Source organism: Natrix helvetica (assembly GCF_964273705.1).
Source record: "Natrix helvetica genome assembly, chromosome: 2".
Lineage (NCBI taxonomy): Eukaryota > Metazoa > Chordata > Lepidosauria > Squamata > Natricidae > Natrix > Natrix helvetica.
Window position 1 is genome coordinate 150,466,091 of NC_138552.1, and position 26,690 is coordinate 150,492,780.

The 26,690-nt window shown below is 42.2% G+C and overlaps 2 protein-coding genes across 6 annotated transcripts in view; one reads left to right on the forward strand and one right to left on the reverse strand.

Moving 5' to 3' along the window:
• Nucleotides 1-5,226: 5,226 nt before the first annotated feature.
• PDIA6 (protein disulfide isomerase family A member 6) lies at nt 5,227-24,833 on the forward strand. Its single transcript, XM_081943246.1, has 13 exons — nt 5,227-5,362; nt 11,406-11,547; nt 12,429-12,486; nt 14,575-14,701; nt 15,463-15,569; nt 18,347-18,483; nt 19,146-19,260; nt 20,124-20,264; nt 21,500-21,584; nt 21,680-21,752; nt 22,289-22,447; nt 23,040-23,136; nt 24,479-24,833. Exons 1-13 carry the CDS (start codon nt 5,329-5,331, stop codon nt 24,551-24,553), a joined length of 1,350 nt encoding a protein of 449 aa, XP_081799372.1. The 5' UTR covers nt 5,227-5,328; the 3' UTR covers nt 24,554-24,833.
• Nucleotides 21,759-26,690, reverse strand: part of ATP6V1C2 (ATPase H+ transporting V1 subunit C2) — a 33,113-nt gene continuing 28,181 nt past the window's right edge. For 4 of the 5 annotated variants that reach the window (XM_081943249.1, XM_081943247.1, XM_081943248.1 and 1 more), the window contains one exon: nt 24,611-26,397. In XM_081943249.1, coding sequence (XP_081799375.1) covers nt 26,302-26,397 — 96 coding nt within the window. In that variant the 3' untranslated portion in view covers nt 24,611-26,301. Of the gene's footprint in view, nt 21,986-24,610; nt 26,398-26,690 lie in introns of those variants that run through there. The other variant, XM_081943251.1, reaches the window with a different exon arrangement.

The window sequence follows — 26,690 nt, forward strand, 5'->3', positions numbered from 1 at the left end:
AAGAAGAGCTGTCATGACATTCTTTACAACCAACAGTGTCCCAAAACTCAACCATGTCTTCATTAACCTTCTAGACTGGGGTTGTGGTGGAGGGATGCAAACATAAGACAAGGATAATACTGCATACTTGGATTTTAAAAAGCCTTTTGACAAAGTCCTCAAAAGAGGAGCAAATTCAACTGCCATGAAATCAGAGATCAAGTAATTTCATAGAGGGATGAAACATGTTCATTCTCCATGCAGATGAAAACCTGTCCAATATTTCTTTAGGTCTCAAGGTTCAGCTCATTGTTTAATCAGAGATTTATTTTTATTAATGCATTTTATTACATTATTTTTTCTGTTTATTAGTTTCGATTTTGTTATGGGTTGTTATGATTGACAATAAAATGAAAAAGAACAGCCATGCATTTATGTTATTTGTCTTTTATCTAACCTAGATGAAGGGCTCATCCTGAAGGACATCCAGTTTTTTTGAAGTTTACTAACATGTTATACAGTTGTTCTCTTTTGAGCATACATTGGCTTTAGAATTTTACATACAGTCAAGCACTGAAATAAAATTTGACTTTGACAAGTCCACTCTATTGAAGGGAATTTATTCTCATGGTATTCAGAAATGCATTTTCATGCTTATGCGCTTTCACATCATGAACTATCAGAACTTGCTAAATAAAGACAATCAAGCTTGTTCCTAATCCAAATATTGTCCTAACAACAAAATTATAGATCAATACAAACTGAATATCAAAATACTTGTATTCTAGGATAGCTTCTATAATGAAATTTTGTTTGTTTCCAACTTAAATGGCTTTTCTCTACCAGCAGTGTTGACACACCAAGCTGATTTAGGCCCTCCGGAGGCTTCGGGGAAGCCTTCGGACGGTCCCAGAAGCCTTCGGAATGCTTAAAACCACCCTCCGAGCAAACCGGAAGTCACTTCCGGTTTGCTCGGAGGGTGGTTTTAAGCGTTCCGAAGGCTTCAGGGAAGCCTCCGGATGGTCCCTGAAGCCTCCGGAGGGCCTCCGGGGCAGCAGGTGAGGCTCTTTTTGCCCTCCCCCAGGCTCCTATAAAGCCTCTGGAGCCTGGGGAGGGCGAAAAAATCATGTAAAAATGGGGGGGGGCGCGTTGTGCCCGCATGCGCACTGGGGGGGTCACTCATTGCATTATGGGTGCGGCACGCCCGCACACAACCCCCCTGCGCTCCCCCCACTTGTGGCACATGAGCCAAAAAAGGTTCGCCATCGCTGTGCTAGGCTATTGTCCTTGATTTTTTCATACTTGATTTATGCTCATCATTGCTGTGCGATGTAGGTTTATAACAGTGTGTGTACATTTATGTGTGTATATATAAAAGAGGCATAACACTTTAGAAGGCTGAAGGAAAGATATTCCGCCCAATCAAAAACTGTTCTAGCTACCTGCAGACATACAGCAATATCATGCAAACATTCGTATTTGAAAGCAAGTTTCTTAGAGACTATATGAAGAAAGAAACACTTTTGTAATCTGGTTCTGGTCCCCATGTTTTAATAATGTAACAGTTTTCCTTACTGGTGTGCTTCTTTCAATTAGACAGCATTCCATCAGGGATAATTAACACACTCAGAGTCCTCTTGCACAAGAGAGCCAGTTTGGTGTAGCGATGAAGGTGCTGGCCAAGAAACCAGGAGACTGGGAATTCTAGTCCCACTTCAGGCATGAAAGCCGCTGGATGTCTTCAGGCTAGTCATCTCTGTTAGCCAACCCATCTTACAGGGTTGTGGTTGTGGGGAAAATCATCTTCAGTCATTCAGTCTTGTACGACCCTCAGCCGCTCTATGGATCAGGACTCTCCATGTCCTTTTCTTGCGCTACCTCCTTCAGATTCTGCATGATCATCCCAGTGTCATCCTTTAGAGTGCCCAGCCAGCAGGTAGTATGGAAATCCTTCTCCTTTTTCCACTGATCACTCCCAGCACCAGTGACGTGCGGTGAGGTTTATGACTGGTGAGGCACTGACACAGTGCTGAGTTTCAAATATTTTTAGACTTGTGGACTTCAGCTCCCAGAATTCCACAGCCAGGCATGCTCAGTTCCAATTTAAAGCGACAGCATTTGTTTTTCTCCTTTGCTCCTTCTTTCTTTTTCTTCTCCTTCCCCTCCTTCCTCCCTCTCTCCCTTCCTCCCCCTCTCTCAAACACACACACACACACACACACACACACACACACACACAGAAGTTGGATTGGACTATCTCTCCTACCCCTTCCCTCTCTCACTCACTCTCAAACAAACCCCCCCACACACAAAAGTTGGATTGGATATCTTTTCCAGTGGCTTGAAGAGTCTTTGCCTGGCTTCCTGCCTCCTCCTGTGGTCTCCTCAGTGCTCGCTTGTGCTCTCCCTCCCCAAGTGTAGTTTGATTGCAGGTGGAGCCACGTTGCCTTTTCAAACTTGTAATCAGTGAAGCTGGGCTAGATTTTTATATAGTTTTATCCAGCTGTGTGTGTGAGAGAGAGAAATGAATGGGGGCCTGGGGAGGAAGTCACTACACTTGGGGAGGGAGAGCACCAGTGAGGTTAAGCAGAGTCATCCACGGTGAGGCAGCAACTAGCTCAGCTTTTTCCTTTTACTTTTTTTTTTTCATGATGAGAGTGGTGAGGCTGTGCCTCACTTGCCTCACCTGACTGCACGTCACTGCCCAGCACGCTTGACTTTTCCAGTGAGTCAGCTCTCATGACTTCACCAAAGTATCGGACATATTAAGTCCCACGCCCCGAAGCTAACAACTACAAAGATCCCACTTCTTCTTTGCGCTGATGATGCGGTTCTCCTTTCATTGTCAAGGCCAGGATTGAAAAGATTACTTTCTGCATTTGGGTCTTCCTGTGCCAAAAACCATTTGGCTATTAACTATGATAAATCAAAAGTACTAGTGTTTACTAGAGCCCGGAAATTGTATAACTGGGATATCAGTGGTAATGCTGTTAAGCAGGTTTTCCATTTTAAGTATCTAGGTATTCAATTTCAGAACCCAGGTGCTGAACTCGGCCTCCTGTAGTCACCAGCAGATTTTAAGATTCTTTTATACCCAGGGTGGCCAGTTCATTCCTCTGCCCAACATATTTACAAAGCGAAAACGCTGGCCCAAACTCTTTACGGCATTCCCATATGGATACGGGGCTTCAAGGATTGCATTGAAAGAACCCAGGCTGCTTTCCTTAGAAAACTTCTGGGTCTTCCGCCTTGTGTTGATTTTGCCCCGATATACCTGGAACTGGGCATTCGATCGGTGGAATGTATGGCCTGGATAAACACCTTTAAATGGTGGTTTCAGGTGCTCTTTCTGGCAGTTACTGGCAGCTACCTCTCCCTGGTGTTCATGGACTCCCATATTTCTCGCTGGGAGAAAGAGCTGCTGAAGAAACTTCATCTGCTAGGTTTCACGGAGGATGCCTTGGGAAACGACGACCTCAAGGATGCCCAATTTAGGATAGTCCAACAGCTTGTGGACATTGATTTACAATATCTACAAGCCAGAGCCAATAAAACTTGCTCCCCCCTGACTCTCAACCAAGTTAATAACTATGGATTGAGGATGGTTTCCTATTTTTATACCCTAACCATTCCCAAGTATAGAAGAGCTTTTTCCCTAGCTCGCTTCAATGTCTTGCCCTCAGCACTCCTGGATGGTCGTTTCAAGAGGCTCCCGATTAACAAGCGGCTGTGCCCTTGTGACAGAGCCGAGGTTGAGACAGCGGAGCATGTCCTTCTATTTTGCCCTATGTATAGCGCAGACAGATCTAGGTTACTGTCTCTTCCTGAAATCATCCCTTCTGGTCCTGATGGCTGTGATTTGTTTGTGCATTGCCTTGGGGATGTCTCCTCGTACATCACCTCTCAGGTTTCCAGGTTTTTCTTGAGAGCTGTGACCATTAGAGGAGAGAGCTGTAACCTCCCTTAGTTGCGCTTTTGGTGACTGGCTGCTGTGTCTCTTTTGTAGTCGTGTGGTCATGTTTTGGTCTGTGACTGTAAATAAAGTATTATTATTATTCACCAAAGTATGACAGCCTCTATCCCAAGGTGCTTTTTTTTCAGGAGGCAACTGGACTTTTCTTTTGAAGACTTCTCATCCAAGAAGCTTCCTAAAGCTCTGACAGGATAGTGGGGAAAGGAAGGATTTGTATTTCCTGCAGACAGCTGGTCATTTGCATCCTTTGCTGTCTGCCCAACTGTCAAAGGAAAAAAAAACCAGAATGTCCAGTTGCCTCCTGAAAAAGCACCTTTGGGACAACCATGCTCTGGATGACTGAGAATCTCTACAGATGACAGCCTCTGTTTGGCAATCTTGGCTTCAAGCGATATTTTTGGTGAGGTTTGGTCCAGAATTTATTTGTTTTAAGGACAAAGGAAAATGAGGAAAAGGGGAGACAGGAATATGTAGCCCACACCGAGCTATGGGAGGCAGGATAAAAATGTAATGCTAACCCCAATATCTATGAATAATAATAATTAATTTGTCAGTGCACAGCATACGCACAATGATATTGGTTGAGCTCCCTCAGTGCACCCCTCACCCCAACACAATACAACTCACAGCGAAGACAGAAAACCCCCAACCCAATAAATGATATTAATAAACACCGTCCTTTTGCACCAGTGTGAACATGTTACACGTTGCGCCGGTCCTGCAAGTCCATCGTGCAAGTAGGTAGAAATGGATGGGAAGCAGTGCAGAGACTTAACGATCTCCAAACTCTTTTTTCAACTTTTACTTTCTGCAAAAGTGTTAAAAGACTGGCTGTCTTATTGCAGCTTGGGATATATTCCCCAAGGGTTAGTATGACGCCTATCAAAATCCCGCGTCAGCCCAAACTGAGAATTGTGGGAACTGTTAGGTTATCTGCATGGCGCCAGGCTTTAAAGCCGCGGGAGGTAGCAATGCCATTGGTCCGCAAAGGGGGGAAAAAAACCGAAAGGAATCCCTTCCTTCCACGTAATCTTTCTCCTTTTTCCTATCTCTATGGCCACTCAACCAAAGAGTACCAATATGAGAGGCCGGAAGCGGCGGTGGAGCGGCTCTGACTGTCACACCCCTTGACCCTCATTCCCTTTTTCCCTTCCCTTTCTCCGAGGCTTCCTAAGCCCCGCCCATTCGAACGTTTTCACGCCTCGTTCCGGGCCTGACCCGTCCGTTTCCCATTGGCTATGCAAAAGAGGGATCGCGGCGAGAACCAATGAGCGGCAGCCACGGCGGGGATCGCTGAAACACTTGCCTCCTCTCTTGGGAGAGGAGCGATAGAATCGCGGCGACGCGAGCTGTGCCGGAGTTCCTCGGAGGGTAACATGGGCGCGTTGAGTGGAAAACGATTTTTGCTTGGTAATTAAAGGGAATAAGGGCGCGCGGGGGGGGGGGGGGGAGGGTAGGAGACGCCGCTGTGGAGGACAGATCTTGACGCGTGGGGGAAGCGAGGACGGGCTAATGGGGTTCAGCGCAAGAAATTCTCCCTTAAATGGGCTGCGTGGGGGTCTCCGGCCACGGGGCTCCAGACTAATTTGCTCCACCTCGTTCTAGAACAAGATCCTTTAGAGGAAGAGAGCGATCGGGCTCTCTCTTTTTTTACAGTTTGAAGAAGCGTTTTTGGGGATGCAGGAAGGGTATGCGAGGGGTAACTTAGGAAAGAAGTCAAATCAGCCTTTTTTCTTCTTAAGGCGGCTTCTGTGATTTGCACATTTAGGTGGTTCCTCCTTGTGAAATGGGTTCTTCCCCCTCCTTCCCCAGGCATGGCTTTTATCACGCAACTGTCCTGCTTTTTATCCACCCACTTTTTAGGAAAGCTAAATAATACCATTGTACGATGTGCTGCTTCTCTATATATTTTATTACTTTTATCCCTGTGCTGTGTATGCATGCCGATAGATAGATTAGATAGATGATTGATGATAGATAGATAGAGATGATATAGATAGATAGAAGGATAATTAGAGATGATAGAGATAGATAGAGATGATAGATAGATGAAAGTGAGAAAGAATTCTTTATTGGTCAAGTGTGATTGGACACACAAGGAATTTGCCTTTGGTGCCTAAGCTCTCAGTGTACATAAAAAGACAAGATAAATAGGAAAAGCCGGGATCCTTTGCTGCCTCTAGTTCCTGTTTTGCTATAGGAAGCGTGCTTTATTTAACAGGAAAAGCCCCACTTTTGAGGCATGTTCAAAGAGCGGCTTTAGCATCCTTTTGTCCGACAGCTCTCAGGGTGAGCTGGGTGCCTGTATGGGATGGGCAAAATGCTTCCGATTGAAACGTTTGGAATGAGCTGGGCTGGGATCCTGCCAGTTTCGACTCGGAACAGGGTTGTTTCGACTTCGCCTGGAGCTCTTCCCATTTGCAGTGTTTTGCACCCTGCTGGGTAGAGAGATGCAGGCTGAATGGAAATTGGAGTCTGAGTTTAGCTTGGTGCCTGCTGCAGTGGGTCTCAGGTACTGCTTTTCACCTTAGGCTAGGACAGGGGTGGGGAACTGTGGCTCTTTTGCGACTTGTGGACTTCAACTCCCAGAATTCCAGAACCAACATAGCTGCCTCAGGAATTCTGGGAGTTGAAGTCCACAAGTCGCAAAAGAGCCACAGTTCCCCACCCCTGGGCTAGGAGATCCGGTTGAACCCCTTGGAATCCCCTTGGTATGTCTCAGTGCACCAGACCTGATTAGGGTTGTGGATCTTGTTAGCGCTGACAATCAAGTAAGAACAGAGGAATGTAAAGGAGTCACTCTGAAACAAATCATTTCTCTAGCATAGAGATTGCAGTACAGGTAGTCCTTGACTTAACAGTTGAGTTCAAAATTTCTGTTGCTAGGTGAAACATTTCTTCAGTGAATTTTGCCCTATTTTACAACTTTTCTTGCCACAGTGGTTAAATGAATCACCGCCGCTATTAAATTAGTAACCCAGTTGTTAAGTGAATCTGGCTTCCCCATTGCATTATACGAAGGTCGCAAAAGGGGGCTCACATGACCCCAGGACACTGCAATCGTCATAAATATGAGTCAGTTGCCCAGCCTCCAAATTTTGATCATACGACCATGGGGATGCAGCAATGGTTGTGTGAAAAATGGTCATAAGTCACTTTTTTCAGCACCGTTGTAACCGATCACTAAATGAACTTTTGTAAGTCAAGGACTTACTGTATTTTTAGGGTCAGTGGACACATGGAAACTTTGCAAAATGATTGCCATTATAAACGTTTGCTTTAGAACAGGGATTTCACACTCGCAGCCCGTGGGCCAGTTGTATCACATGTTGGCCACGCCCAGTTTAGGGAAGGGGAAAAAGTCACAATATGTCACGTGATGCTGCCATGATGATGCGAGTTTGACATCCCTGCTTTAGAATGACTGTCCTAATACATGCAGTGCTCCCATTGGCCCACCTGAAGATTGGAGGTGTCTGCAGGATCTTTGCTTTCATCAAAATGGCAATGCGGGCGTCTCATCAGAAGCCCCACCTCTTTTGTGTGGGCGTGTAATGTCATTAGGCATGTGTAAAAGGGGCAGAACTTAAGCACAAACCTGGATTTATCATTTGCCCCCTCACCTCCCAAGGATACACCTCCTTGTAAGCCATGGGTGGGTTGTTGCTGGCGTTGCTGCCAGTGCGCTTCGCTCACGCATGCACAGTTGACAGCAAATTCTTCTGTGCATGCGCAGAACATGAAAGAATTAATAAAAAACATGCCAGCAACAGCATCGCCGACCGGGGAACTGGTTCAGGGCGTGGCCAGCCTGGATGGCTGCCGGTTCAGCGTTCAGTTCACCAAAGCCAAACTACCACTACTGATTCTCCCGAACCAGTAGCAACCCACCTCTGTTGTAAGCTCAGCTTATCACCAGCTCTTTCTAGACAGCCAAGCCAGGAGAAACAGAACTCAGGGCTACAGGGACCCACACTTTTTATTTCCCAGCTTTTACAGTCCATAGGGGGTCCAGAAACAGTTTTGTAAATTAGATTGATGCAAGAGATTCGTGCTTCACATTCAATATGTCAGCAGTGCATTTATTTCAATTAAAAAGCATATTTGAAAAAAAAACCTGCTGTTGTAGGGAATGTGGTGGGTGGGAATGGGATTGATCTCCGGCACCCCGTTGCTTTCCTGCTCCTACTGTTCAGCATTTTCAATTGAACACAGATTATTTCTGTGATAAGAAGCTTCCCCCCCCCCCATAAGAGAAAAACCTTACTGTAGTGCAAGCCCAAATGCATATAAATTACTTTTAGAAATGTACAGAATTGGTTCAGTTCTTGATTACAAATTTTGGGCATTTCTAATACATACATACATACATACATACATACATACATACATACATACATACATACATTTTCAGACATTAGATCAGACTTGTAGCTATCTTCATATAAATCAAGTGATTGACGTAGAGATGGTAATTCCATGTTAAAACCAGTGTGTGTAAATTTCCAACAGCTACTGGCTGAGGAAGGTGTCTTGCAGAAATAAAAGTGCTTACAATTGTATTAAATGATCTCTCTGTTGGAATGCCTCAACTATGCAGCTTGCTGATTATCAGCTTCCTTAAATCTCATTCCAGGGATCATCTTCTCTTTATTAAATGTATTTGTCACCCACCTGCGCATCACACCAGAATTTGAAAGGCTGCTTAGCGCTTTCATGTAGATTACTTTACCTTAGACCAGGAGTCTAAATACTCAAAGAGCCACAAAGATCCTAATCGGAAGCTCCCCATTCAATTCTGGAGCCAACCAGAAGTCCAGCTCCCCCACCATAGAGTCTCCTCCTAGCGCAGCATCCTTTTTCCTCTACCTGTCCTAATCGAAAGCCCTATCAATTGTGGCAGTGACAGGGAGCCATAGCAGAGGGATGAAAGAACCATATGCAGCTCCAGAGCTGTAGGTTGCTGACCTCTGCCTTAGATGGATACCTTTTGAGGCTGACTAATTATTGCAAACTAACCTTCAAATAAATGGTTTAGCAAACCAATCAGGGCACATCTTTTCTGAATTAATATTTGGGTATTAAAGACTACCCCGAAAATGGAACCTGTCCCGAAACTAACACCTTGCCATATTTTTCGCGTGGGCAAAAATATAAGCCCACCCCCGAAAATAAACCCCCTGGACAACCCCCCCCCACTCCGGCCAGGCAGAGCACCACTCACCAACATAGCGGTATCCCGAGGGCACCAAGCCACGGGAGCTGGGGGGGGAAAGGTGCTCACGTTGCTTGCCGCCTTCGGGATACTGCTAGGTTGTGGGATGGCGTTCTGCCTGGCTGGAGGGGGTTTCACGAGCACCTGTTCCGCCCCCAGCCTCACCAAGCCCTTGCGCAGCTCTCCCAGGGCACCGGAAGACTCTCTGTCCGGCAGCCGGCCCACCATAGAGAGCACTCCTAGAGCGGCCGATGCTGGAAGACTCAGCAGCCGAGTTTTGGAGTTTGGAAGTTATGCTCGGAGCGTGGCGGCGGTGATGCCCTGGGAGAGCTGCACAAGGGCTTGGTGAGGCTGGGGGCGGAACAGGCGCTTGCACAACCCCCTTCTCCAGCCGGGCAGAGCTCCATGCACTGACCTAGGGGGTATCCCGAATGTGCCAAGCCATGGGAGCTGTGGGGCGGGCAGAGCGCCATGTAGCTTGGCGCCTTAGTGATACCCCCTAGGTCAGTGAATGGCGCTCTGCCCGGTTGGAGAGAGGATTTGCCGGGGCGGCTGCTCGTGAGCATGGTTACCTCATGGCTACTTCGCCCCTGCCCAGCTCTTCGGGAGTCCGCTCGCAAGGGAGCAGCAGCCCAGCAACCCCAAAACAATAAGCCCTCCCTGATAATAAGCCCAATGCCATATTTTGTGAGGCAAAAGAATATAAGACCCTGTCGTATTTTCGGGGAAACACAGTATATTTCCAGAAAGAACCCAATGATGACAAAAGGTTAACTTGTTTCCTTGATTTCATTACAGAACCTTTAAAGAACAGTGACATATGGCATATTATCCTAATAAAGTTCAGTTTTCATTCAGAGCAGGATAAGATACCATCTTAATATAACAGTGAAAAATATAATAAAACATGCAATTGAACAGTGTTCCAAAATGTGGTGTAATCTGTTGAAAGCAGAAGAACCACTCCCACATATGCAGTATAATTCAAACCTGTGTGAGTCAACACACACAGCCCTGTTTCCTTGGGAATAGTTTCATTCAGTCTAATGGAGCTTATTTTCCTGTAAACGAATTTAGGAATGAAGCCAACTTCCAAAGGGATCCAGCTTGTTCATGAACTCCTGATTTAAGCTGTATAAAGGATTGAAGTCAGAAAGATTTGAACTCTTGGTTATGAGAGGTCTAAGCAAATTTAGAAACTAACAAGTTTGGAAGGGCTTATGCACTCAAGCCAGACTGACACTGCTCACTCGCACTGTGCCAGGAGAAGCTGCAAATTTGCTTATCCAAGCAAAGGAAAGCCCTGAATGCAGTCTGGTGAGGCTCCAGCTTTGCTGAGAAAATGCTTAAGGTTTTTTTTTTAAAGGTTGGGGGGCTTTCTCCTCTTGGGGGTGCAGCTGCTGCCATGCATTGTTTTAAGAGTTGTGACCCCAAAATCAGAAAATGCCTGGATTAAGCAGGAAGAGCATTACCTCTAAATTACTTCGTATATGTTCAATTTATGCTGCCTGTTAATGAGGGGGCATCTTTTCATGGCAAATGGATGAGAAAAATCGCCTTTTCCTTTTTTAAAAAATTCAGATGGCCACACTTGCATATAGAGGGAATGGAAGCACCAGGTTAGCAGGGAAAGTTCTACCGTGTTTCCCCGAAAATAAGATAGGGTCTTATTTTCTTTTGACCCCTGCCACCCCCCAAAATAAGCGCTTGGCCTTATGTTCGGGGAGGTCTTATTATTTTTGAGGCGCAGGAGGCGGCGAGCATGGTCACCTCATGGCTGCTGCTGTGTTGGAATATTTTTGGGGAGGCTGAATTAAGCGCATGCGCTCAAAAGTCCAATTGGGCATATTATCCAGGGAGGGCTTATTTTCAGGGAAACAGGGTATCTATTCTGATTTTAGATTTTTATTTTATTTTTTTGTCTGTTCTAACTTCACTGTATTCCATTAGTATCCTGATCTTAATGGAAGAAGGCCATCCTGATTGTGAGTACGGGTCAGAAATGGTCTGTTGGGAGGTTGGAGGAATTCTTGTAATATCAGAGCTTGTTCCTACCCAAAATGGGATTACACTATTGAAATGTTTTGCACACCTATTATTTCTTGTGCTGTTTGGTTTAGTGGACCAGGGTTCTTCCTACATTGCTTTACGGCTAATTTAGCAGCTGTGCATGTTTTTGACCCACAACGTCTAAAACTTGTCTGTAATTATCTGTATTTTCTTCTGTTTGTACCCTAGGTACTGTAGGTTGCACCCTCTTCTTGGCTGTTAACAGCTTGTATTCTTCCAGTGATGATGTTATAGAACTTACACCAACAAATTTCAACAGAGAGGTTATTCAGAGTGATAGTTTATGGCTAGTAGAATTCTATGCACCATGGTATGTATTAACTCCACTCTCCTGAAGAAAATGGTTGTTTGTTTTGTTTGTCACTTGCTCATATGTACACTTTAACTGTCTTATTTCTGTAAATAATTATTTTTTGAATCTCAATGCAAAATTTCTAGCTAGATTGTTCTGGTCATATTATTCTTATAGTTAAGTAAGATGGTGTGCAGGAATGCACTGGTCAGCCTTTTTCATTGCTGTCTTCAGAGATGTTGGCATTGCAATTCCTGAAATTCACAGGCAATATGCAGGCCCAACACCCCTGGAGAGTTGATGAAGATAAAGTTTAGCATCCTTATTAAATGCAGATCTGCATGTGTTAGTCATGCTAACAATATAAATGCTGTTCCTACACCTTTCATTTGATGAAATAATTTTTGTTGAAGGCCGGAGACCTCGTAACAGTGCTCCCTCCATGCCTCCAGTTTATTCTCACGTTTCAGAAGATTTATGTTATTACAAAAGTATGGTTGCCAACTTTGGTGTTGTTTTTTCTGGGGAAAAAGGATTTGTAACTTTTGCAGCTAGAAGTTGAAAGAATTTCAGTTACCTACTATGAAAATGCTGTGGTTGAATTTTATGTGTTGAACTTCAATGTGTTATTTTTTAAAAGGACAAGAGACATGTTTGGCAGTCAATATATCTTTTAGTTTTGTACAATGTTACACATGTGGAAAGTTGTAGTAATTAACATTGGTTACAAACCATATGGAATGCTAGAAAAATAAAAATGAATCTGAGATGTCACTTGGAATATAACAATTGTATGTTCCCTTATATAGTTTTCAGTGTGAGGATTCATACAAAGGGGGGATTTGGTTTGGAATAAGTCAAATGTTTGAAGGTTATATTTTTATTTTATCTTCTGCAAGGTGTGGCCATTGCCAAAGATTGACACCCGAATGGAAGAAAGCTGCCACTGCCTTAAAAGTGAGTAGCATATTCATAAATAATCTTTATTAGATTTACAGCTTACTTATCTTCCAGAAACTCAAGGGAGTGTGCTGGTTCCCTCCTCCAGTTTTTTCCCATAGCAGTAAACCTGCAGGATAAATTGGACTAAGAGAATGTGACTAGCCCAGAGACACTTTCTGAATTTCCATAAAGGAGAACACAGCTCAGCCTGAATTTCCCCTATCCTTATTCAGTACCTTAACCTTTGCACCATACCGTTAAGTTAGGATATTTTAACCCCACTTCCTGTAAAGGGGAATCTTTTTCTTACAGATTTCCCCACGGCTTTCTTTATAATAGAGACCAATCTGCTCTTGTTTACTTTTGGTACCAGACGTGATAATGGTGCAGATACAGCATCTCTATCTTATGCTGGTCCTGCATCCGAGGGCCTTTGCTTTCCTCCTAGCATCTTCTCCCAGCTTTATCAACATTTCTTGGCTTTCCAAGTATTTTATAGCTGAGCTGATAGGGTTTGTTTTCTGAGAGCCTAGAAAGGGAAGGAAATATGTGTAGTGTGCATGCGTGGTTGATTTAGTCTCAGTTCTCATTAATCACAAGTGCATGACATTTTCTTGGCCAGATTTTTGGAAGAGGGTTCGGTTGTCTTCTTCCTAAGACAGAGAGAGAGGGACTAGCCCAAGCTTCATGCCTGAGCCACAATTAGAAAATCCTGTCTTCAGGTTTTCAACCTGATGCCTTTAACCATTTGCTCTGGAGAAAGTAATGGCGGAGAGAGATATTCTGTTTGTTACCTACCCATCATCATGTTTTCTCCTGGAACTGTAGAAAGTGGAATCCCTTTGTTCATAGATAATGCTAAGCCATTTGGGTTTGTGCGTTAGGATAAGATAAAGCGAAAGAAACTACTGTCTAGCCAAGTGATTCTCAGGCACTGATAGTACTGTTTCCTCTAACAACAGCTTCAAAGGGACTGGCAATTCTGGGTCTTTCCCAGTCCCACATGAGATAGTAGTAATAAAACTTGAGTTGTGTGCAATAAAAGCAGGTATCCTACCCATCAGCTGGTATCTTTGTTGGTAGAAGACGGCTGTCATTGAATAAGCATCTTAACAGTCTTTTAAAAAATTAATGACATTGAAAATGCAATCTCTAGGATGCCCCTTTTCTTTGATAAAAAATAAAATATATACCCTGTTCATCTCTCAAATGAATTTTCTGCCATTCCTTAAAATGGGTATGTTGATCAGGATTGATCAAAGTTGGAATTCAAATAACCTTTAGAATGCTGCATGCTATCCACTATTGCGATGAGGAGAACCCTTGTGGGTGCTAGCTCCATTTTTTGAGTTGTTTAAAGAAATTCTCCAGGACTGTCTCATTTTATTACCTTTTACTGATGTTTGTTTCTAATGAAGTCTGTGTGTCAAAAGATAACCTATATATCCTCCTGTATATAAAGTTAAATGTAAGATGTTTGACTTTGGCATTGCTATAAACATTCCACAAAATAATTTCAGAGCCAGTTCAAATCAGATACTCTACCCAGGTTGGTTGGAGCAGCCACAGGATTTGTGCCTGCATTTTATTTTCATCAGAGATTATACACAGTAGATATTTACCTTCTTAAAAGATTTACTGGACAGAAGACTGGTAATGATGGATTTTTGTTAAGGGTGAGTGGGAAATCAGTGAGCGGTGCCTTAACTTCCTAATGAGCAAGCATTTGCTGTTGCACAATTGCCTGAGTAATATTGTCTTGATCCACCACAGTCATGGCAAACCACAGAGGATGCTCCCAAAGGTAGCCCATCCCTAGCAGAGAACATGGTTAATGTAGGTGCATTACTTTCTTGAATTTAAAGTAAGAATCAAGATACACACCATCCTTGATTTTCAAGCTGAATTATTCTTCTAAGTTTATGAAACCACTTAGTCAAAGGCAATATCTAAACCAAAGCCAAGATTTCTCTACAAACTGATGCATTTCATTGTTTTGACCTGTCAGTACACATGTGTGAACTCAGCAAAACATATTTTGCCTTCTCTTTGTGGAGTTTTTTGTCTTGTTTCTCTTACCTTGAAAGCCTTCATTTCTTCTAGGGTGTTGTGAAAATTGGGGCAGTTGATGCAGACAAACACCAATCTCTTGGCGGGCAATATGGTGTTAAAGGATTTCCCACTATCAAGGTTTTTGGTGCTAACAAACACAAAGCAGAAGACTACCAAGGTATTTTTTAAGTTGATACATTATTTTTGCTGATGTGCGTCTTGAACAAAACTTGAGCTGGTCGATCAGAAAGATCGGCGGTTTGAATCGCTAGTGCCGCGTAACGGAGTGAGCTACTGTTACTTGCGCCACCTTCTGCCAACCTAGCAGTTTGAAAACATGTAAATATGCAAGTAGAAAAATGGGGACTACCTTTGGTGGAAAGGTAACAGCATTCTGTGCGCCTTTGGCATTCAGTTATGCCGGCCACATGACCATGGAGATGTCTTCGGACAGCACTGGCTCTTCGGCTTTGAAACGGAGATGAGCACCGCCCCTAGAGCCAGGAACGACTAGCACATATGTGTGAGAGGAACCTTTACCTTTACACACACACAAACACACACACACACACACGGCTGCCTATACGTTTTATGGCTGCCTAAGGTTTGGTTGACAAGCTGAGTATTTGCTCTACAGCAGAAGTGAGGGAACTGTAGTCTTCCAGATGCTGCTGAACTTCAATTCCCAGCATACCTCACTTCTGGCTGAACTGGGTGGGAGTTACAGTTCAGAACATACAGAAGCATAGGTTCTCCACCCCCATTGCAGGGACCATACTGGTTACTTAAACTGAAGCTGCCCCATTGGTTCTTCTCCCCCCCCCCCCTTGTTTATAAGGTTGAAATGGTAGATACCGCTACTGGAACAAACATGTGAATGTTGATATATGTGGAGTCTTTGTGATTGCTTAGCATTACGCTTTTTCTTTGGTGTCTCAGGAGCCAGGACCAGCGATTCTATTGTTGATGCTGCTTTAAGTGCTGTCCGGTCATTGGTAAAAGATCGTCTTAGTGGCAGAGGTGGAGGATACAGTTCCGGAAAACAGGTACCCTTTTTAGGCTTTGCCTCCTACTCATTGCAAAGCCTCATTCTTTCCATGCATGTATTTTGCAAATAATGTTACAGGACAGCTTGGTAACATTGGCATTTGAATGATGGATTTAAGAAGGGCTTATTTTATGGCAGGAGTGAAAAATCTAGTAGGTCAACGGGCTTGCTCATTTAAATGAGTCACATTTTGCAAAAAAAAATATGGAGCTGTTGTTTCTTACTAGAGGATAGTGACAGATACCAGCGTAAAGAAGGGACAGTGGCAGTAGATGTATACCCGAAAGTAAAGAGTTGGCAGGTTAAATGAATGGCAAGGAATTTCTTCAGACTTCCAATGTCTCCATTGTGCAGATGCTTTAGAAATCATGGTTATAAGCCAGGGGTGGGTTCTGGCTGATGCTCCTGCCGGTTCGCTCAGCACAGTACTAAAAAATACTTCTGCGCATGCATAGAAACAAAAAACAATATGGCACCGCCATAGGCACCACCGAGAGAACCGGTTCGGGGGCGTGCCAGGCCAAGTTGCTACTTACTCGGCTGAACTGGTAGGAACCCACCTCTGTTATAAGCAATAGAGAACAATAACTTCATATATGAAATTGGGATTTAAGAGTTTGATCATAAGGAGAAGGAAAATATAATGTAAGAAGATTGGAAGCCACTTTTAATCTTATTCTTATTTTTTTGGTCTTCTTTTTGTTTCTTCTTTCCTGTTGCATTGTTTATATCTTAAGAATTATTTTAAAAGATTTATAAAGAAATCTTATCAATCAATAAAAGAGACTCATTGGAGAAGGCAAGTCTTCTCGGCTGCATAGATCTCAGATAGGCAGCCACATAAGTCTTCTATTGGAGTTTTTAAGATGAGATTGGACAACCGCTTGTTTGAAATGATACAGGGTCTCCTGCTTGAGTGGGGGTTGGACTGGAAGACCTCAAAGGTTCCTTCCAAATCTGTTATTCTGTTATTTAATTTCCCCATTCTCAGGTCAACATATACAGGTGAAACTTGAAAAATTAGAATATCGTGCAAAAGTTCATTTATTTCAGTAATGCAACTTAAAAGGTGAAACTAATATATGAGATAAGACTCATTACATGCAAAGCAAGATAGTTCAAGCTGTGATTTGTCATAATTGTGATGATTATAGCTTACAGCTCATGAAAACCCCAAATCCACCATCTCAGAAAATTAGAATATTACATGCAATCAACAAAAAAAAAGATTGTACATAGAACAATATCGGACCTCTGAAAAGTATAAGCATGCATATGTACTCAGTACTTGGTTTGGGCCCCTTTTGCAGCAATTAGTGCCTCAATGCGGCGTGGCATGGAAGCTATCAGCCTGTGGCACTGCTGAGGTGTTATGGGAGACCAGGATGCTTCAATAGCGACCTTCAGCTCTTCTGCATTGTTCAGTCTCATGTCTCTCATCTTTCTTTGGGGAATGCCCCATAGATTCTCTATGGGGTTTAGGTCAGGTGAGTTTGCTGGCCAATCAAGCACAGTAATCCAAGAGTCATTGAACCAGATTTTGGTGCTTTTGGCAGTGTGGGCAGCTGGAAAACGAAGTCAGCATCCCCATAAAGCTTGTCTGCGGAAGGAAGCATGAAGTGCAACTTTTGCATCTCATTTGGAAACCAAGGACCCAGAGTATGGAGGAAGAATGGAGAGACCAATCAAGCACAGTAATCCCACGGTCATTGAACCAGTTTTTGGTGCTTTTGGCAAAAGTTGCTCTCATCAGAAAAGAGGACTTTGGACCAAGGAGCAACAGGACTTTGGAGCACTTCATGCTTCCTTCTGCAGACAAGATTTATGGGGATGCTGACTTCATTTTCCAGCTGCCCACACTGCCAAAAGCACCAAAACCTGGTCCAATGACTGTTGGATTACTGTGCTTGATTGGCTAGCAAACTAGCCTGACTTGAACCCCATAGAGAATCTATGGGGCATTGACAAGAGAAAGATGAGAGACATGAGACCGAACAATGCAGAAGAGCTGAAGGCCGCTATTGAAGCATCCTGGTCTCCCATAACACCTCAGCAGTGCCACAGGCTGATAGCTTCCATGCCACGCTGCATTGAGGCAGTAATTGCTGCAAAAGGGGCCCAAACCAAGTACTGAATACATATGCATGCTTATACTTTTCAGAGGTCCAATACTGTTCTATGTACAATCCTTGTTTTATTGATTGCATGTAATATTCTAATTTTCTGAGATGGTAGATTTGGTTTTCATGAGCTGTACACCATAATTATCACAATTATGGTGTACAGCTCATGAAAATAATCACAATTATGACAATTGTGGTGTCATAATCACAATTATGACAAATCACGGCTTGAACTATCTTGCTTTGCATGTAATGAGTCTTATCTCATATATTAGTTTCACCTTTTAAGTTGCATTATTGAAATAAATGAACTTTTGTACGATATTCTAATTTTTCGAGTTTTACCTATACATCTGCTGAAATAGAGGAAGTGAAGCTCTACTGATTAGTTCCACTAGAGTATCCAGATGTTCATTGTTGAAAAACTCAATTTGAATAATAGATGGTTGACTTTGCTTTTACATTTTCCATCATGCACAGACTGATCTCAAGCAGAGATGGATTGTTGTTTTTTTTAAGTTAAAATGTTATATATAAGTTTCTATCCTAATCTCTTTTGACTGGAAAGCATATATCCATTTATTGTCATCAATAATTGGAATTGGAGTAAAACCTGTAGTACTAAATACCTTTTTAAATGTTTCTTTAATAGAGCAGTTACGAAAGTGGAGGCTCTGACAAAAAGGATGTGATTGAACTGACGGATGATAACTTTGATAAGACCGTACTGGACAGTGACAGTGTCTGGCTGGTAGAATTTTATGCTCCTTGGTGTGGACATTGCAAAAAGTAAGTGTTATGGCTGCATTCAGGATTCCTACAGCATATTTGCATACATACTAGGGGAAACCAGATGTTTGAGTAATAGTTGGGTGCAAGAATGTTGATAATGCAATCTGTCAATAGGTTAGTCCTACTTAATTCAGTGGAACTAACCTCAAATAGAGAAATGGTTTGTGCTTGAAACCTCTGGAGGCACATGAGCCATGGTTAAGTTACCTTGGATTTTCTTTCCTGTTTTCCCCCTATTTGCTATTAATGTGATTCTCCTCTGTACTCATTACTTTGTTGTCACCTAAGACAAAAAACTGGTGAAAATCTAATCTTTTGTAAAGCAGGAGTAGGACTTTCACGCATCCTGGTTCCTGGAATCAGAGAATTGATGATGGTTATTGGCGCTAATGTAGTTTCAAGCTTTCCCATGGATGTCAAGTCATAAGATTCTTATGTCGTGATCTGTTAGTAAAAGTTATCAACCATGTTTTGTAATTAGGTAACTAGCAGCCAACCTGTAGTAATTTTTAGCTCAAGTATGGCCTTTGGAACTATCATAATTTAACCACTTTGCTTTTTTTTTTTTAAGGGGGTTTTAATTGTAAGTTGCTGTTGTAGTTATTGCTGTTCTTTTTAAAAGAAAACACCAACATGTAACAACACATTGTCTTCTACAGTTTGGAGCCAGAGTGGGCATCAGCTGCAGCTGAAGTGAAGGAGCAAACAAAGGGAAAAGTTAAACTAGGTGCTGTAGACGCTACTGTGCACCAGATGTTAGCCAGTCGGTATGGGGTGAGTAGATAGTGCAAATGGTAATGCTTTTATTTTATTACTTGCTGTCTCCCAAATATCACAGAGAGGAGAATATGTCCTTTTTAAGATGGCAACATCGTATTGCATGCAATGTTTTAAGCATTTATTTGTTGGAACATTGTTGAAAGCATCATTTGTATAAACCATACTAGGAACTTTTTTCATTAAAACTTTGGCATAGATAAATGATAGATAGATGCTCACGGGGCAAGGGGGGGGGAATGGCGGAGCTGACCCATGCGCCCCGAACCAGCTTACCCACACGGCCCCTACAGCCAAGCCCTAACACCTGCCTTGTTGCAGCAGCACCAGCAGCCATGTGCAACAGTAGCCCACGTGGCCTCTGGCCCACTTCTTCTGCTTCTGCCGCAATGGAGCAGGAGGCCGCGTGGCATGCCGGTGCCACAGCCGCTGGGTGAGGATGACCTCGTTGCAGGGGCCCTGAGGTAAGCCGGTGCAGGGCGTGTGGGGCAGGTCCACCACTCCTGCCTCACAGAGGTGGCAATAGCACCACACACAGCCTCCTGCCCTGCCGCGAGCAAACAGAAGTGGGCCTCTTGTACAAAGGGGGGGGGGAATAAGACACCCCCCCCCCCAAAAAAATAAGCCCTGGTGTTTAGAAAGAAAATAAGACTTGGTCTTATTTTCAGGGAAACACTGGATGGATGGATGTAATGATTTCTGTGATAATTTTTACATAACGGCTATGTAGAGAATTTGGGTTCTGCTGCAATTCAGTGAAGCTAAGAGCTATTTTATTTTGATTTTTAGTTCACCGAATACCAACGTGGATTACCCTTTTGTGCTCACTGTGATTTGAATTCTTTGATTCTGTGTTTCAGGTCCGTGGATTTCCGACAATAAAAATTTTCCAAAAAGGAGAAGAACCTGTTGACTACGATGGTGGAAGGACAAAAACAGATATCGTTGCTCGGGCTTTGGACTTGTTTTCAGAGAATGCACCAGCACCTGAACTCCTAGAGGTATCCTTATTTTGATCAAGCTGTTACTTCCTAGGGAAATTGCAACAAAACGTTGCAGTATAGGGTACTTCTGTCCCATGAGCAGCCATGCAGTCTTTCAAAATATACTCCATATTTCATTTCAGACCCCTTCTCAGTTATTTTATAGTCACAGAACTCTTAGTATTTTCTCTTCTGCAAACCTGTGCATGGCGATTACCCCCATCTCATTAGTCCTATTTTGGGTACATAGCCGTCATAATTCGATAACCAAATTTACTATTATGATGTGCTTTATTGATAAAATTAAGGGAACGTTATATATACTTAAAATCACCTTACTGCCTTTATTAAATTGTGGTTGGAAATTACAAGCCCTTTGTTGAAATGTCTGCCTTTATTTCATATGAGCTGCATTGATAGAGTAACATTTACTTGCAAAGAGCTTTGTGAGGGAGTCTCTCTTCAAAGATCATGAGCAAAATGGCATAGTATAGTCTTTATTGTCATTGTACAAAATAAAGACAACGAAATTGGTTATGGCATTCAAATTGGCATGATGGACAGGCCCTACTTTTTGTAATGTTTCTTGTGGACTTTGTGAATTAAGAAAACTTCAGGCATCCTTAGCTGTGTAGCTCAAAATTGTTTTAAAGCCTTAATGATGTTGGAATGCAGATAGTCCTCAACTTACAGCAGTTCATTTAATGAACATTCAAAGTTACAACGGCACTGAAAAATGTGATTTATGACCATTTTCAACCTTACGTCTCCTGCAGCGTCCCCATGGTCACATGATTAAAATTCAGCTGCTTGGCAACTGGCTCATACTTACGATGATTGCAGTGTCCCGTGTGTGTGTGTGAGAGAGAGAGAGAGAGAGAGAGAGACGTGGTCACCTTTTGCAATCTTCTGACAAAGTCAATGAGGAGAAGCCAGATTCGCTTAACAACCAACTTACTAACTTAATCAACTGCAGGGATTCACTTAACAACTGTGGCAAGGAAGGTCATAAATTGGGGCAAAACACACTTAACAACAGAAATTGTGGGCAAAATTGTGTTCCTAAGTCGAGGGCTACCTGTATTTAGAGATCTGTAGTCCAATTCCTATCAGGGCAAATAAATCAACGATGTTTTTAAAAAAAACGATTGAGCAAGAGAAAACCTTGTAGGAGAATTAACTTTGTAGTTGCCGTTAATTTATTACTCTTTAATTGCCCGGAGTCTGAATTGGTCAATCTGTCTCTCCTCTAGATTATTAACGAAGATGTCATAAAGCAAACCTGTGATGCTCACCAACTATGTATCATTTCTGTTTTGCCCCACATACTTGACACAGGTAAGAACAAAAGAGTGTTTTCCCTTCTCTTTGGCTTTTACACTGGCCTCAAAAGTGATCTTTCTTTCTTTCTTTTTATGATTTCTATTAAACAGGAGCTGCAGGTAGAAATGCCTACCTAGAAGTCATGTTGAAAATGGCAGACAAATACAAAAGGAAGATGTGGGGGTAAGTTGCAGGTGGTAGCCACAGGTGCTTTGATTTGGGGCAGGGAGGAATACGAATCCGTGCTCCTATTGGAATGAAAATAGTAACTCGGTGACAGCATAGACTAGGGTAGATTGCTTACGAACTGGAGTAAGGGAGGGTTAAGGAAATGAGCTGGTTTTGATCTGCCGTCTTCATCCCTTTTTCCTCTGCAACTTGCAGTAGAAACCGGGTGATGCCAAGGAGGTCTGGAACTGTAAAGAAAAGTGATCTTCTATGGTTTGCTTTGAGATAATAGCAATAGCACTTAGACTTATACACTGCTTCATAGTGCTTTACGGCCCTCTCTAAGAGGTTTACAGAGTCAGCCTATTGCCCCCAACAATTTTGGGTCCTCGTTTTACCCATCTCGGAAGGGTGGAAGGGTGAGTCAACCTTGAGCCTGGTGAGATTCGAACTGCCAAATTGCAGTCAGCAGAAGTAGCCTGTAGTACTGCACCCTAACCACTGCGCCACCAAGGCTATATTGCTATTACACCTATTTCTTCTTACCCAAGGTGGCTGTGGACAGAAGCCGGAGCACAGTTTGATCTCGAAAGCTCTTTGGGTATCGGTGGCTTTGGCTATCCGGCCATGGCAGCCGTGAATGCTCGAAAGATGAAATTTGCCCTGCTGAAAGGCTCCTTCAGCGATCAAGGGATTAATGAATTCCTAAGGTGAGGCTTCTTTGTCAGTACCTCAGATCAGATGAAGGATTTAATTCACCAGTTTCAATAAAAAAAAAATAACGCAGTATCACTCAAGAGGGGAAAAATAATTGTTTTCTGTTACCATGTTTGTTGACTTCCTTTTTTGAACACAAAAAGCTTTTGCTCAGGAGTCCCATCTTTTTTTCTACTGCTCCCATTTTTTAGAAAGAAATGACTGAAATCTCATGAAATTTTAACTGGGGGGGAAGAGGGCCAATGACCAATCTCCCTCAGTGTTGTGCCCTATATAATTCATCACATCAAGCTTATTTATTTTATATCCCACCTTTATTATTTTATAAACAAGATGGTGTTCTTGCCTACTACTACTACTACTACTTCCTCCTCCTGTTTTTCACGACGACAACCCTGTGAGGTGGGTTGGCTGAGAGTGAGTGACTGGTCCATGGTCACCCACCCAGTCTTCTTTCATGTCTAAGACGGGACTAGAACCCATGGTTTCCCAGTTTCCTACCTGGTGCCTTAATCAAGCTGGGTTCTCAAATGTGAATCCCTAGAGGGGTGTATATTATGTTCTAAATGTTCTTTCCATTTCTAGGGAACTTTCTGTTGGACGAGGGTCCACAGCACCAGTTGGTGGAGGGGCTTTTGCCAAAATTAACACAGTGGAGCCCTGGGATGGCAAAGATGGCGAGGTAAGAGACTTCATTTTCATCTCTGTATTCATACAGGACTTATTTGGGCATCTTAGGGTTCATGCATTTAAATTGGTTCACTATCAAGTCAATCTCTCAATGTTTAGTTAGCCTGATAAATATATACCCTAAAGCAGGGGTGTCCAAACTTGGGAACTTTAAGACTTGTGGACTTCAACTCCCAGAATTCCCCAGCCAGCATGGGGAAGGTTTGGACAGCCCTGCCCTAAAGCCTGTATTCAAAGATCTATTTAGTTTTAACTATTTCTTTTCTTTTCTGTCACTGATGTTATCTGTGCGAAGCCCCCTTAGTTCTATACTTGGCTCTGCATCTTCGTTCTCTTTTGGATTTTGCTGAAAGCTTTGACATTTGTTTATCTATCTATTTCTGGCATCATTTTATTTTTCTGTATCCTGTTTGAGCTATTCTGATATGCTTCCTGTGCAGACTATTTTCTTTCTTTTTTTCTTTCCTGTCCTGATGGCAGGTTGCTCACCAAATGTTCAACTAGTCGAGCATTGTTGTTATAAAGAGGAACTTGGTAATAATGCCACTCCTACTTTGCTTGTTTATTCAGCTGTTCAGGTTACATTCAAGCTTACATAGATTTTCAACTTTTATTGTTCGCTTAGAGTCTACTGTTGACTTCTAATTTTTCATAGGCAATTTCTGCTCCACAGCTTACTGAAGCCAAACAAAATGTCACACCTGGGCTTGTTTCAATCCTGGTTTGCTTAATGAAAAATAAACCGCCCATCTTGTAGAGAGATAAAATAATAATGCCTTGTTTGGCCAATTTTGAGTCTACTGTTTGGATGATTTTGCTGTACATCTCTGTAGACATTTAGCAGCTTGGATGTAGGAATCAAGAAGCCAAAGAGCTGTAAATAAACATGTAACCCAATTCCCTTATCATGTTAAGCCAACATTTGACTTAGCATGGCAGTGTAAATCCAGTTATTTTGATCTTAACCATCAGATACTAATGGCATTAATTTTTCTACTGATTTTAAAGAGTCAAAATAACAGCGATTAGACTGAATGATGGTGTGGGTGTTGAAACTCCACTTACATTGCATCACTTATCTGAATGGTAAAAACCTTATCTTCAGATTCTGTGTGTAGTTTATACTTTTAAGGGAAGATCAGAAAAGCAAATTGCTGGTTGTAGACAAACTAAAAAGCACATTTAGTTCTCTTTAGAAAAAGTTATTTAATAGTAGCGTTGTTTGCTATTGAGCAATATTTTCCCAGCATCTTAGCGGGTTTGAAACTTGTTCTAAGAAGTACGTGGCGATACGTGATAAATGCCTGATCAATTCACACACTGTTATTTCATAGCTCCCAGCCGAAGAGGATATTGACCTCAGTGATGTAGATCTTGATGATTGGGATACTCAGAAGGATGAATTGTGAGAGCTTGAAGATAACTTGGTTTCTTGAGAGACATCGGGCAGGAGTTGGATTGGATGGAAGAACATTTTGCATCACACAGATCTACCAGTGACCTTTTTTGCCAAGAGAGAAACTTTTGGGAGACATGGTCATCCGTGAACTGAGCATCTCTTAAGAAAAAAATATCTCACAAATTCTATGAATTTTTTTTATTGAGTGAAAATTGTATCCGGTGTAGCAGATATTTTGAGAACAACACTGATCTTTCATTGAAATGCTCTTGAGGGTTGTGTTTGTTTTTTTTTAAATCTAGCTGACATGTGGTGGTCAATTGTAACTTGAGACTTTTGTTGTACTTAGTTTTAAAATGTGATCTTTTTTCTCCTCCCCCACAGTATAGCTTCCATTTCAATGAAAGAATAAAACAATATTTTTGACTCGGTGTCAGTGTTGTACAGTGTACAGAGAGATCTCCCTTTGACTATATCAGTGCAGTATTTGGAGCCACTTTTGCAAAATGAATATTATTATGTGTGTGTGCTCATATTAAGCCAGTCACTTTTAAAATTCTTGCTGTTTTGAAGAAGCTACAGTGAAATGTTTCACACAATACTAAGCTTTGGATATGAACCTATTCTGTCTAAATACTTTCAACTGTTATTTTTCTTTGGGGATTGAGAGAACTGCCCTATTTACTGGTAACATGTGACAGGTTTTTCATTGATTGGATGGGAATCTTTAAGAACTAATGTTCCTTCATGGTAACTCAAGAAAAATAGTAACCCATCAGCTAATTCTTGTTGCCTCTGACAAATAATGTTCTCAGATAGCCCAGAATGATGACTTGAGACTAATTTGTAGAATAATATGAAATTATAAAGTAAAATACTCCTATAACAGAAGACATAATTTCTTTGGAAGGAACATAAGAAAAATCCCAGTGTCAGTATTAAATTCTCCTGCCCCAAGAATGTTTAAAATATTTTTCTTTTTAAAAAGGCTCACTTTACTCCAGGATTCCAGCATCATTGGAGCCATTTATTGGACTTTATTTATTGAAGGAGGTTCCAACTATACTGTAACACTGTCAACCAAAGGTGTTGAGAGGAAACGCCATTTATTCTAATCATGTTGGACACTTAAAAGGCCATACTAGTTTCAACAAACTGACAAAATGAGATTTCAAGTTTTGTATTATGTCTGCAGTGAGTCAATCTTCAGTGGAAGGGGAAGCTATTTCACTGAAACAACGGAGAAAAATTTTCTGTCCAGATTTCTTACATGCTACACTGAAGCAACCAGATTAAAATTAACTCTCCAAACGTATTTTCCCCCCCTGAAATTTCACTGTGTAACGGCTGTGTTGACTGAATCAATACATTAAACCAATTACAGATTGATGACTCCAGGATATTTCTACCTTACCCGCCAGATATCTTGATTTTATTTAAAACCTTAGATGATCAGGAGTTTTGTAATTACAACAGAATAAATACAACAATAACACAATGCCTTCTGAAGCATGTTTTCTAATACAATCAGAAAAAAAGCTTCCAGTATCTTTTAATTGTCAAAATGGAAATAAAGAAACCCACTCTACTTATAGTCAAGCCAAATCTAGGAACTACAATTATCTCTTGCTTAAAATTACTTGGTTTTTCTGCATCGAAAGGGACGCATTCCAATTATGTTTGCATTAAAAACAAAACATGACATTTCGTTCACATCCTACAATACTGGGGGGGAAAAGTCACTCGGTGCTGCACACTTTAGCTGGAATCGAGAAGGCTGAGGTCAATCTTGAAATAAACATAGGGGTAGTAGTCCTGATTGCTTAGCTGCAGGCCAGGAATGTCAACTGAAGTCTGGGGGGGAAATTAAAGTAGAGTTGAGTTCCTTAAGACCTCTAGTGCTACAATTTTTACAAAATGTGAGGGAATACTTCTGAAACATCAGTAACCTTAACAGGAGCAAGTACTATGAAATGAAAGATTTCAAGCAAGCAGTAAATACAAAAGTTGATTTGGAAATCCCCAGATTAGTGTAAGGAAGCTGAGCCCCCATTGGAAGTATCTAGGTCAAGGGTGTCAAACTATTTCATTGAGGGCTGCATCAGGGTTGTGTTTGACTTGATGGTGGGGCTGAATGGCCGGAGTGG